We start from the raw sequence: 13,009 nt of genomic DNA on the forward strand, positions 1-13,009 counted from the left end.
GTGATACACCTGTTTCAACAAAGTGGAAATGAAGTAAGTTCCCTGATCAGTTAATATTTCATGAGGGAAACCTACTCTTGAAAAGAACTGAACCAAACAGAAAGCAACTGATTTTGCTTTTATGGATTTCAATGGAAAAACTTCTGGGTACTTTAGGGCGTAATCTGTTATGACCAGCATGTACCGGTTTCCCCCCTTGCTCCTTTCAACAGGACCAACAATGTCCATCCCAAGGCGCTCAAATGGGGTGCCAATGATGGGTAAAGCCTGGAGGGGAGCTCTGGAGGGGGTTCTAGCAGATGTTATTTGGCACTGAGGACAACTTCTGCAGAATTGAGTGACCTCTCTTCGCAGGCCAGGCCAGTGAAAATACCGTTGGATGCAAGCTATGGTTTTATGCTTACCCAGGTGGCCAGCCCAGGGGATAGAGTGCCCCAAAGAGAGAATGTTGTATCTAACTGCTTGGGGAACCACTAGCTGCAACACTGTCCCCTGCTGACGGTAGAGAATGCCATTTTGCAGAACATACTCCTCTTCGTTGATGCCCAGCTCAGCCCCTGGCTCTTTTTCCTTCGCCGTCTGAAAAAGAGAAACTAGGGATAGATCAGCTTTCTGCATTTCCATGATATTGGCTGGCATTTGAAACTGTAAGGTTAAATCTGGCTCAGTGCTGGATGGTGGGTTCACAACTGGGTGTTGGAACTTTTCCTGCCTCCTCTGTCTGCAAGTTTTCCGAGGTCTCCCAGATGTTGTGTCAAGCTTCTGATTGAAAAAAGGTAAAGCACTAAGAGTCTCAGAGTGCTCATTTGGTGATTTTGCCCGTGCTCTAGTAACTACAAAATTACATTTTTGGCTTTGCTTCCCCTCCAACAAATCAAAAAGCACTGGAAGATCTCGCCCCAGCACCGCTGGATAAGGCAAGTTATCAACAACCCCAATGTTCAAGAGGTAAGTTTGACCCTCTACTTTTATGTACATGTCAGCTGTTGAATAGCTTTTCTCATCTCCATGCACACAACAGATTGGGATCGTGTCTCTTGTGCTAATAATGTTGGGTGGTACAAACTTCCGGTGTACAAGAGTCTGACTACTCCCAGAATCCAGCAAGGCCTTGATAATCTGTCCATTAACTTCTATGAGTGTCATCTTAATAGACTGGTCATCCTTACGAACATGCTCAATATGAGGGCGAGGCACAAAGCACATTTGTGTCATTTTGGCTGCACATAGGTTTTATGGCCTTCTATTCCACAGAGATAATAAATTGGCTTTTTACCAAGAGGTTTAAATGGGCCGCTAGCTGACTGCTTTTCCCACATGGGAGGCTTACCCACACCGGAGGGTGCCTCCTGATCGTACTGTCAAGCTGGTTTGTGTCGATCCGTTGAACTCCATGAGTTATAGCTCCATTGTTGAACTTTATTACGGGCAGCAACAAATACATCAGCCAGTCCAGCAGCCTCCATCGCCGATCCTGGGTCACGCTCTCGGATCCAGACTTGAAGCTCAGGGGACAACCTTCTCAAATATTGGTATATCTAGTATGATTATTTCACCAATTACATGTATGGATTTACCTTTTGGTTGGATCAATTTCCCATAAAGTTCCTTGAGTCTTACATACAACTCCTTGAGGCTCTCGTCAGGGTTAAACTCAAAGGAACTAAATCTTTGCCTTTTAGGTCTCAGGGTTGATGTCATACTTGGAAAGAATAGCAGATTTGACTTGGTCGTAGTCAAGGGAATCATCAATGTCCATATGCACATAAGCACCTCTAGCTTTGCCAGTAAGCAATGGTAACAAGTGAAAAACCCAATCTGTTTTCTGCCACCGGCATGCTATAAGCATTCCGTTCAAACGTAATCAGAAAGTGTTCAATGTCATCATTTTCCGTTAATCTTTCCATTCTGGGCTCATGGTGTGTGCGAGACTGACCTGCAAGGTTTGGATGGGCAGCCATGGTAAAAAAACTCAGCTTGCACCTGAGGATGGTTGCTGGTGGATGGTAAGACTTCCACCTCTGATGGATCAGGGTCTGCGGACATAGAATCTGGTACTGGAGATGTTCTGGCCTGAACTTCTAACTGCAAAAGCTGAAACTGCTGTTGCATTGTTTCAAACCGCTGTTCCTGTCTTGTAGTTATCTCGCTCTGCTTTGCCGCTTGACCCTCAGTCTGCCCCATATGGGCCTGAAGCAGGGCCACCAGGTCCGACATGGATGGCTCCTTACCTTCACCCTCAGTGCTTTCTACCACTCCAGAGGCCCCATTGTCCTCCTCTTCACTACTGGCTTGCTTCTCCTGGACATTTGAAAGGCTTGTCGGTCCTCGCGGTTTCCTTGTAATTCTCCCTCCACGCTGCATCTTTTTGTTTTTTAAAGAAAAGAAAGTGAAAAAAAACACCTGTGTCCTCCACTGAATGATCCCACCACTGCCGCCAATTGTCAGGGACCAAGCAGTAAGACAACAGGACACAGGAGTGGTTTAAATAAACTAGGGGTTTTATTTACCCAAAAATCCACAAAGCATCATATAATAACAAGGCCTATAAAAGAGGTCAACAGAAAATACCTCAAAGAAACATAACAGGTGTTAACTCAACAAACTGACCTCCTACAATGAAAAACCAAGGAACCTATATAGTGGCTTGGCCAAACCACGTTGAACCCAAGGGATAATTAATAGTCACATCATACACAAAGGACACTGACAAAACCCAAATCCCCCCTTTGACATGGAAGCAGGTGGTTTGTCCCAATCTGTCCCAATTGGCTCCTTGCAGTATTTGAGTCCTCAGCGCTCGGCCACACCTTTTGCTGAACCAGGAAGTAACCTCCCCCAATGGACATGGTAACTCAAGAGACAAAGAAAGTCATTAATACAAACAAATACTTGTGTTAGCTGTGCTAAAATGTTTGAAGTAATGTCAGATTACAATCAAATAAAGAGTTTACTATTTTAGAGCAAATATGTGGTGTTAATTGGCATGTTTTATTGTAGCTGCACTGAAACAAAACTACTGAAGATGAGGATGCAGTGTAGTTGGTTTACCCTGTGTGGCTGTGGCCATCAGTCTCTTTCCAGGAATCATGACCTGTTACTCAAGGGGATACAGCTGGTGGGTGTAGTTCGGTAGAAAGATAATAGTTCCTACTTTGCTCATAACAAGGTCTATTGATTATCTTCAGTAACCGGGTCTTGATTCTTGGAAAGAGAACATGCTGGCAATCTACTTTCTTGCCACTTAGAGCACCTTGAGCTGAGTGCTATCCAGTTACATTATATTTGAGAGAAGGCAGACATCTTTTTGGCTTATATTTCCATCATTCTGCTACTCACACAAAAACAATCTAAGTATTGTGGATTTTGGGGTGAGCTGTAGCTGGGAATCTTCCCCTGCTACTTTTATAAAAATAAATGTCTTCTTCCTTTTGCACTCTTTAATCCGACTTGTGTATTTTGACTTCAGGATGAAGATGCAGACCTTCAGTACAGCGTCAGCGGAGTGACGAGGGGCAGCACGGGGACGGACAGCGGGTTGTGGGACACGGTGGACTCAGATGATTTCCTTGCAGCCACTGACTCTCCTCCGCCCTATTCAGAAGAATTCTTCCTTCCCTCTCTCCCCTGCTCTCCCCCACTCTCCCTCGCTGACCAGGCCCTCGCAAGGCTAAAAAGTCCCACCTCCTCTGAGTCGACCAATGAGAGAGAAAATTCCCCAATGGAAACCTGCGACCTCAGGTATAAAACATTGTAGAACATTTTCTCTAATCAAGAGGCAGTGTTTCAGGTGACTGTGTGTAACTGGTTCTTTATTTCTCCAGTCCCAGCCTGGTGGCTCTGGAGCTGGACAGTGAAGAGGACAGCACTGAGCCAAAGTCTCCACTCTCCCCGCTCCTGTCAGATGTTCAGAAGAGTGAAGAGAAAAGTGAAGCATCTCGCCCCACCCATGACCTTACATGCACTCGCAGCCAATCTGCCTCCTCAGCATGTGAACCCAGCACTAAGGTAAAATACCATATCAGGCTCTCTAACACTCATTTCCCGTTCCCCTCATATCATTCATGACTAGCATTGTTTGAAGTCTTGTGTTTCTAGGTTTTGAAATATTATTTTTCACAGGAATTGGGTGACCAGGGGATTCGCCCGCGTTCGTATTCCTACTCTTCATCCAAAATCAGCTTGCGTCCCGCTCGTTTTGCGCGGGACAACCACACATCAGATATCAGCCCCGGTCAGTAACACACAGTCAGAAATGTACAGTAGTCTAACAAATAAGTTAACTAACAATGCTCTCATCAACTAACTTTACTTGTGTTATGTGTCACTAATGGTTGGTGCAGAGCTAACTTTTTACATTCTCTTTTTTACATTCACCAGCTGTTCAATGCAGATAATCACACTACTAATAAAAAGTGCAGTCAACTTCCGTAATAATATTGTGTCATTTTGGGAAAATACACCTATTTGGTTTCTTGCAGATGAGAAGATCAATATCACTTTCTTTTTGTTGTCTGTTTAATATGAACAAGGAGAAGAAAGTTAGCTTAGCTTACCTTAGCTTAGCATAGGCTGATCAAATATCGGCCTACCAGCACGTGTGAAACTCGCTAATTAAACCTGTTATATATTTATTTTGTTAAATTCATTCAAAAACCCAAAATGTTGGTTTATTTTGGAGATGATATGATGCACTATTTCTTAGCCAGGAAAATCGACTGACTGATATGAGAGTGATATTGATCTTCATCTCCAACTCTTGTCAAGAAAGCAAACATTTTCCAAGATTCTGAAGTATTCAAAAACACTTTTCAAATCCTCACAGTGAGCCTACACCAGTGCAATTCACATTGATTTTAGAGCTCTCAGTCTGGATTTGACTGTATGCGGTGATATTCTGCTGCTCTGTGGTTGATGCCTGAGCTCTGTCCACTGTGTCCTGTAGATGCTGGGCTCCACAGTGTCAGCCACAGCCGATCTCTCCTTCAGGCCCTCTCTCTGTCTAAATCTCTGTCTCTTCTCCACCCTGGTAGTAAGTACTGGACACCTGCAGCCGTCACACTGCGCCAAGGCTCAGCATGCCGCTGTCAGTGTCAGTGCTTATGTGTGTGTGTGTGTGAGTCAAGGTTATTATTGTTAACTGATTCTGATTATTGAATTAAAGTTTTGAAACATTTGATTTGATTTGAAGACGGAACGTTTGCAGTGCAAATATCCACAGCTCTACAGATATTCATAGGTTTTATCTCAATTTTTTTTTGTTAACTCAAATTAATGTAGAGGTTGCTTTGAAACTGCCAAACATGTAAATAAACAACTGTCAGGATTGCCATATCAATTTAAAATAGGGGACAATATTTGTTCTGGGTTTGTTTTCACTGCTCCCAAGTGGCCAAATACAATTTTGCACCTTTTAAAAAGGACTATATTTAAACTGTTGTCTGGTTCAAATATAACTACCTGATCAGCAACATCATTCTGCATTGAAGTTGAGTATAAGATAAGTTAAGGTTAAAAGTTTGAGTAGAAAACCATGGACAATGAAACCACAATTAGATAAAAGTTTGAACAAGAATGAGGATTTTAAGCAATAATCAAAGTAAATTAGAATCATGAAAACATACTAACCTTGGCGTGTGTATGCATGTATGTGTTTGCATGTGTGTTTGTGTGTATGGCTTCCCTAATCATGAGACAGCCTTATAGTAATCAGAATGGCAGTGGGAGTGCAAGAAGAAATCACATTATTTTGCAGTGATGAGATAAAAAGCCAGCTGATTGCTTTGCAGCCTGGCGAGGGATCTCTGAGGGGTCTGCGCTCTGTGTCTGTCTGTGCTGCAGCTTCATATGTAATTTCATATACCCCCGATCATCTGTTGTCTTGCATATCGGTTGTGATTTAATTGATTATTATATATATATGTATTATTATGCTCTCATACGAAATGCTTCTCTGGCAAAAATTAAACTTTCAGAAAATATTCACTCGCTGAAACAGTTTGAGGTTAAAATGATAGATCTTTGTTTTTTATGATATTGAATGTCATGTTCTTTTTTTCTTTCGGATAAACATCGAACCCTTAAATGTTTTAGTTTGATAACTTCTCATCATTGTTCATGTTCACAGAGCAAAGAGCCTCCAGTATATCAGAGCAGTCACATGACAAAAGGTATTTATTCTTTACTTTACTATTTAATTGAATTAAATCTTATTATTTATTTATTTGTGACGTTATATTCCATGTGTCTTTTTCTCTCTTTTTAGTTTCAGTGTTTACAAAATGACTCATCTTTTCACATTAGCAGGTCTTTAACTCTTAATTAAAATCAAAGATAATTTCATCAAATATGTTATCCCCAGCGTGGGGAGCAACCTATGTTGGTAACCGTGACGACCGGGTTGCTTGGTGACAGCGGGCACTCTGTGAAGTTCGCTGCCGTCTTTTATAAAGCTCTTTTGTCCTTGTGGAGCAGAGGCTTTACGAGCTGGTGGTTTTGACCCCGTTTGTTTCTGTTTCTAGTGACGTACAGTAAAGATATCAGCGTGACCCTGAGTGGCTTCCTGCTTTGTTATTGAAATGCACAATGCTCTTGTTTTTCCTCCATGGCTGTCTTGCCTCAGACATGATCAGCTGCATCAAGGATGTCCCAATTCAAAATGAGTGTACTGTATACTACAATGCACAGGCAAATGACGGTTTATGATTTGAACAATTGTATACAATGTAAGTGTACAAGTGACCGTGCTGCTTTAGATGGTTGTTGTCAGACCAAAGAGGGTTGGCACTAACATAACATAGGATTTCCTCCTCTTGTTTTCCTACTGATCTCACCATCTTTACTATCTTCATGTGTACATACACCTATTGAACCAATGCACTTCAGGGGCTCCCCCTAGTGGAGGATACTAGACACATTTAGGGCTAATATACAGAATGTACTTGATGCGTGTATACTGTATATGCATTGATATTAAATTCAATTTTTTAACAGTGAGCTTACAAGAAGGCAGCAACAAACTGAAACAATACATGCACACAATTACAACTGTCACACTATATATACATAGAATATCCAGTTAATACGCAATACAACAAAATGCATACAAAATACAATTATTTCATTGAAAAGTTTACCAGCAATCACAATAACCAAGACTGCCATTTTCTTAATGCTTCAAAATCTACTTAAACTCCCCCATAGTAAAGTCATTCTTTTTATTTATTCTTGCAGCGTAGTTAAAGTTTCTTTAGTTTAACCCTTGATGACTAACATCTGTAGAATATTTTAGGAGCAGAGGCCATATTCATTAACACATGTATGTAGTGTTAAATATATGCAGGTGACAACTGAGCACATCTTTGCTTTCTCTTTGTAGCCTTTCCCCTCGACCGCTGTGGCTTCTCATCAGTATTAACTCATCAGTGTGTGTGTGTGTGTGTGTGGGTGTGTGTGCGCTGCTCTTCACAGGGAGATTAGGTTCCGTAAGCGAGCGCAGTCTGCTGACGATGAGGGCAGCATGGAGCTGGCCGAGTCCCTCCAACATCTCACCCTGTCTGAGTTCCTCAAAGAGTATGTGGGGGGGTGGACCCCCGATCCCCTGTTCTAGCATCCTTAACCATCCACCTCCAGCAAACTAACCCACGACCCTCTCCTCTCCTTGTATTGTTTCATTTCTTCCTCTCTACCTGTTGCATATCATCTCCTCTCCTTGTTTCCTCTTGTCCTTGTTTATTCTCCTCTCATCTCCTTTTTTCCCCCCAGTCTTCTTTTTTCTATTACTCTCACTGCTCCATCTCCTTTCTTTGTTTTCGCTCTTCTCTTGTTTCATCTCCTCCCCTTGATTCTTATCCTCTCCTTTTTTCATCTCCCCTCCTTCTTTCATATTCTTGTTTCCTCTTCTCTTCTTCCTCTCCTCTCCGTTTCCTTTCCTCTCCTTGTTTAATCCCCTTTCTTCTCTTCTAACAGCACAACAAAAGTTTGGTTGTTATTGTCTTTTAACAATATGCACCAAAGTCTCTATGGTTTTGCATGTATCCAGCCCCTAACGATTTCCTCTTTCACAGCACAGAGTCGCAGAGAATGAATACTTTTTTTTGACACATTTTACTGACTAAAATATTGCTTTATCAAACATTTATGATAACAGAAAGTACACCCTGGATGACCTGTTTATCATTTCATGGCAGGATGTTGCAGTATGAACTAACCTGCTATATGCTTTTGTGCTATAAGCATATAAGAATACATACACTTTTCTCACTGTGCCTGCGCCTGCATTAACCAAACTTGCCTTTGTTGTCCTGTAGACTCAGCAGGAGGAAAACAGGATGCCGAGACTTTATCACTTACCTCATGTCTGCAAAACAACCAAGATGTTTATACTGTTGTTGGTTATATACCCTTGTGATAGGTAACAAATTGCACTCACATTATTTCATTTTTTCTTCAGAATTGAAGAGGAGGAGTTGGATAAGTACAACATCCCGACAAAGGTGGAATCAGAGAAGTACAAAGTCATTCGCACCTTCAGTTTCCTCAAGAGCCGGATGTCTAGCACACGCAACAAGACAAAGGTAAAAGACAAAACACAAACAGTCCACGCCTCTGATGTTACACCTGTCAAAGATTCCATAGAGTATCAGGAATAACATAACAAAACGTCCTCTTCCAGTACATACAAGCAAGCTTTACATGCTATATTAGACTCTCAGCTTTGTTTATTAGCCTCAAAATAAAATGTGTTTTACTTTTATTGACGTTTGTGCTCCTCTGCAGCAATTGTGTTTCTATATATTACAATATATATATATTTATTTATTTAATAAAGGTATGGATAATTTACAGATAATGACCATTATAAAACAGTTGTGAAGGCTACTAGTCCAGGTCTGGACACAGGTTTAAAATATGGGACACTCTGGGAGACACAACCAGGAAATGTTTTCTGGGAATAACTCAAGGTCACAGCGACAGACCAAACATGGTGTCCAGCCTCCTTCCTTTCAATGATTAATCCCCTGTTGTTGAGTCAGCACAGAGACCGGAAGCCCCCCCCCTCGACCTGCATCTGTTGTTTATGCTACGCTCCATTTCCTTGTCGGTGGACTTTCTTATACTTTGGCAAAAGGCGGGGATTCCGTCCCGGCTCATGTATCTACCTACATGTGGAAGAGTTTACTCTGCAAATACAAACTCACCCTGGTTTAGAGAAATATGAGTTAAGGCTCGGAGCTGTCACTGTTTCTCTGTCTGTCTAGCCTCTTTGTTTACTCATGTCTCCGGCATGGTTTTCAAAGGGGAAGGGGAAGGACAGGGAGGCCAAGGACCGGCAGCCAAATGGACATCGGTTCAACACAGGCTCCTGTTTGGGCCCCAACATGTGCGTGGTGTGTGACAAACCAGCTTCTGGAAAGGACCTGCTGCATTGCTCCAGTGAGTAAAAGTGTATATTCTATCTTTGCAAAACCCACCACGGTTTCCCTCTCCTTGGATTGGTTGTTTTGGTTTGATTTGATTAAGATATCTGTGGATTAGTAATTTTGGAAGCTGTTTTCATGCTGAGAGACTTATTTCCAGGTTAATTCTGAGCATATCTCTGGGGAAGTTTTGCTTTTGCATGATTTATTATGGAGAAATTAATTTAACAGATTTGTCAATGAAATCCACTATTGATTATTTTTCTAAATCTTATTTGACTAAGAAACACAGCCCTACAAACCACATAGATTATCTCAGATGTTTGTATTTCTTTCCCAGGTTGCACTGCTATCGTCCATAAGGGCTGTAAGGATTCTGTCCCCCCGTGTTTAAAGGTGAATATTGTGTTGAAATGTATTTGTTAGAAAGTGGTTTGAACTGCTTTATCTACTGCAGTCTGTCCTTGTGTCAATTGTTTATACTCTGTTACCGGCCTCTCTCATTTGTATTACTTAGAAACTTCAGGATAAGTATGCTGTTACCACGGTGAAGAACAAGACAGCATCCCTCCCACAGAGTGAGTTTACAACACAAGGGTCACAAGGGAGTTGTTTGTGACATTTCCTGTTTGTATCATTTCATTCTGGGGATGATTTATTGTTATATATTTTCTTTTGCCCACAGATTTCACAGTAAGAGACAGTCCTCCTCTGTGTGTCCCCGTCTCTATCTCTCTACCTGTCATGAAGGAAACTGCAGAGTCATGCCTTCTCTCTGGGTCTTTCACAAACAGTGACAGGTCATTAAGCTCTCAGACATTATGAATTATATAATTATTATAATGTGGAGTTATTGGTGACAATTTGAGGGTAATATTGGTTGTCCGTGTTTTCCTCAGTCGGCTCAGTGAGGGTTCAGAGACAGAGTGTGACGGCTGGAAGGCGAACAGCCAATCAGAGGAGCTGCTGCAGACTCCAGTGTCGTCCACCTCCACTGACTCATCCTTTGGAGAAGGTATGTGATGAATGAGGCTCATTGTTTTCAGTTTCCTATAAAGGACATTGTTTTCACATGGAATGTATGTCCTCATGCACAAACATGTTGTCGTGTTTCCCATTGGAAATAGTTGGAAAACTGATTGGCTGCATACATTTTTTACACATATGTTATTACGGTTTGTTTATCAGATTTTTTTCTAGTGATTTTAATTTTTTTAATATACAAAATATGTATTTTTTAATCAGTAACATGCATACTTCCTTAGAAATTAGTCTCAATGCTGATGACAGGTGTGTGTTTCCTGATCAACAAATAAAAACACGATGTCAATTTTTCATTATTAAAAAGGTGGATAAAGACCTGTTGTCTGATTATTCAACCAGGACTTAAAAACAACATAAATATGTAAATGATTGTATTTTATATGTAAAATAAATGTACTTTAACTGAGTTTTTCTGTTTGTGGAGGGAGAAATGCCTTTTATGATTACCTTAAATCACGATACAACTATATGAATATTTTATTTGTTAATAATGAAGAAAGGATTTGTCACCAGGACTGAGATGTGTTAACACACATATAATTAGCCCCTGGGCTAAAGAAGTAGATTAAGATGGTAGTTAATGTTGTGATTATAGAAATGCAATACCTTGCAGTTTTGATAAGAAAAACTGATTTGGTATGTCTTTTTCTCCCTAGACTGCGTGGATGCGTGTATCCATGACGACATCTCGGCTGATGCTGTGGATTACGAGGCGGAGTCGTGGAGTCTTACTGTGGAGCACAAGTTCTGCAAGAAGCAGGAGAAACGAGCCGTGAAGAGGCAGGACGTCATCTTTGGTGAGCAGAAGGAAAACCAATGGAATGTGTCATTTTCTGTCAGTGTCAGAATATCATATTCAAGATTGCTGTAAACACATTTAATTGGCAGTGATTGCAAAAAGTAGCTTCTTTACTTAAGTAAAAGTAATAATACCACATCCTGGGTTTAAAAAGATACCTAAACTTTAGGACAAAAGTATTATCAGCATAATGTACTTAAAGTATAAAAAATAAAAGTGCTTGCATATATACAGTAAGAGTTTTTTTATTGATGTAATATGTCAATTTGGGGCACATTTTAGACACTGAGTGCTGCTGAATAAATGAAAGGTATTCACATCACATCGTGTTATGTCTGTAAAAAATAACTGCTAACTTCAAGTGTTAAATACAAAAAGTACAATATTTGCCAAAAATAAGTAGTAAAAAAGAGAAAAAAGATAAGTGGCAGAAAATAAACATACACAAGTACCTCAACATTTTACCGTACAGCTCTTAAGTAAATACACTCAATTAACAACGCTGATAATTGGTTGATATGATTTAGTGACAGATTTAAGATTTTGCAAGGGACATATTGCATGTTTGTATGTGACACACACATCTCCTTGTTTGCCTGCAGAGCTGATGCAGACGGAGCTGCACCACCTGCAGACGCTGCACATCATGGCCGAGGTGTTCCGGCGAGGCATGAGGGAGGAGGTGCAGCTGGACGCGGAGGCGCTGGACCGGGTCTTCCCCTGCCTGGATCAGCTGCTGCTCCTCCATCATGCCTTCTTCTCTGCCATGAAGGAGCGGAGACAGAGCTCCGCCCAACCCCAGGGACACAGCAACTACCTCATCCAGAGAGTAGGGGACGTCCTGCTCCAACAGGTCCGCTCTTCTTCTGGGGTATATTACCTTAGGTACAATAGAAATGAGGTAGGATGTGAATAACTGAGTGTTTATCTTTCTGCAGTTTTCAGATGAGAACAGCGTGAATATGAAGCAGGTGTATGGAGAATTCTGCAGCCATCACAACGAAGCAGTCAGCTTTTTCAAAGAGCTCCAGCAGCATAACAAGAGATTTCAGAACTTCATTAAGGTATGAAACCTTCTCAGATCTTTTTTGTATTTTACTGTACAAATGTATCTTCAGCTTAATTTATGAAAAATGTGTATGTCCAGTGTTTTAGACCTGTGGACACCAACAAGTCCACAGTAAAGCAATATACCATATATGCTCAACCATCGCTCAGCCCTAAAAGAGAAACAATAATGTCAAATAGGTTTAAAATCTATTCAAGCCTTTTTGAAAATCAAATATTAAAGTGAAAAGGTGCACGTGAGAAGCTAAAACCTGTTGATTATGCTGCGTGTTTTACAGACACATTTTTAGAGAAATACAAAAGTTCCCATATCTTCTTTCTTTGATCCTTTTTTTATTTATAACGATTTTATTGATTTTATGTTATATATCATTCTGCAACAAAAGCACCACTACCCTTCTGCTGAGGGAAATGTTGCATAACTCTTGATTTTCTTTTAAAGCAACAAGGTAATAATTCCTTGGTGAGGCGGCGGGAGATCCCAGAATGCATCTTGCTTGTCACCCAAAGAATAACAAAGTACCCGGTGCTGCTGGAGAGGATCCTACAATACACTCAAGGTCAGTTATATACTGCCCTCTGCTGGCTACATCTTTGTATGGTCCATTTACAGCCCATTTTACAATATTTGAATACACAATATAACATTTGGTCATCCTGTATTTGTCCTCCGTCCCCT

The 13,009-nt window shown here is 41.0% G+C and overlaps 1 protein-coding gene across 8 annotated transcripts in view; it reads left to right on the forward strand.

Moving 5' to 3' along the window:
• The window catches only part of arhgef28a (Rho guanine nucleotide exchange factor (GEF) 28a), a 61,157-nt gene that overhangs the window by 30,455 nt on the left and 17,693 nt on the right, over positions 1 to 13,009 (forward strand). For 2 of the 8 annotated variants that reach the window (XM_079657961.1, XM_079657962.1), the window contains exons 11-26: positions 3,470 to 3,741; positions 3,825 to 4,008; positions 4,123 to 4,234; positions 4,946 to 5,032; positions 6,128 to 6,170; positions 7,471 to 7,572; positions 8,453 to 8,576; positions 9,261 to 9,435; positions 9,760 to 9,815; positions 9,937 to 9,997; positions 10,105 to 10,219; positions 10,319 to 10,434; positions 11,120 to 11,260; positions 11,865 to 12,115; positions 12,201 to 12,326; positions 12,773 to 12,890. In XM_079657961.1, the coding sequence (XP_079514087.1) occupies positions 3,470 to 3,741; positions 3,825 to 4,008; positions 4,123 to 4,234; positions 4,946 to 5,032; positions 6,128 to 6,170; positions 7,471 to 7,572; positions 8,453 to 8,576; positions 9,261 to 9,435; positions 9,760 to 9,815; positions 9,937 to 9,997; positions 10,105 to 10,219; positions 10,319 to 10,434; positions 11,120 to 11,260; positions 11,865 to 12,115; positions 12,201 to 12,326; positions 12,773 to 12,890 (2,083 nt within the window). The remainder of the gene's footprint in view (positions 1 to 3,469; positions 3,742 to 3,824; positions 4,009 to 4,122; positions 4,235 to 4,945; positions 5,033 to 6,127; positions 6,171 to 7,470; positions 7,573 to 8,452; positions 8,577 to 9,260; positions 9,436 to 9,759; positions 9,816 to 9,936; positions 9,998 to 10,104; positions 10,220 to 10,318; positions 10,435 to 11,119; positions 11,261 to 11,864; positions 12,116 to 12,200; positions 12,327 to 12,772; positions 12,891 to 13,009) is intronic. The other 6 variants (XM_079657963.1, XM_079657964.1, XM_079657966.1 and 3 more) reach the window with 5 other exon arrangements.

The sequence above is a fragment of the Notothenia rossii genome, assembly GCF_949606895.1.
Source record: "Notothenia rossii genome assembly, chromosome: 11".
Taxonomy (NCBI): domain Eukaryota; kingdom Metazoa; phylum Chordata; class Actinopteri; order Perciformes; family Nototheniidae; genus Notothenia; species Notothenia rossii.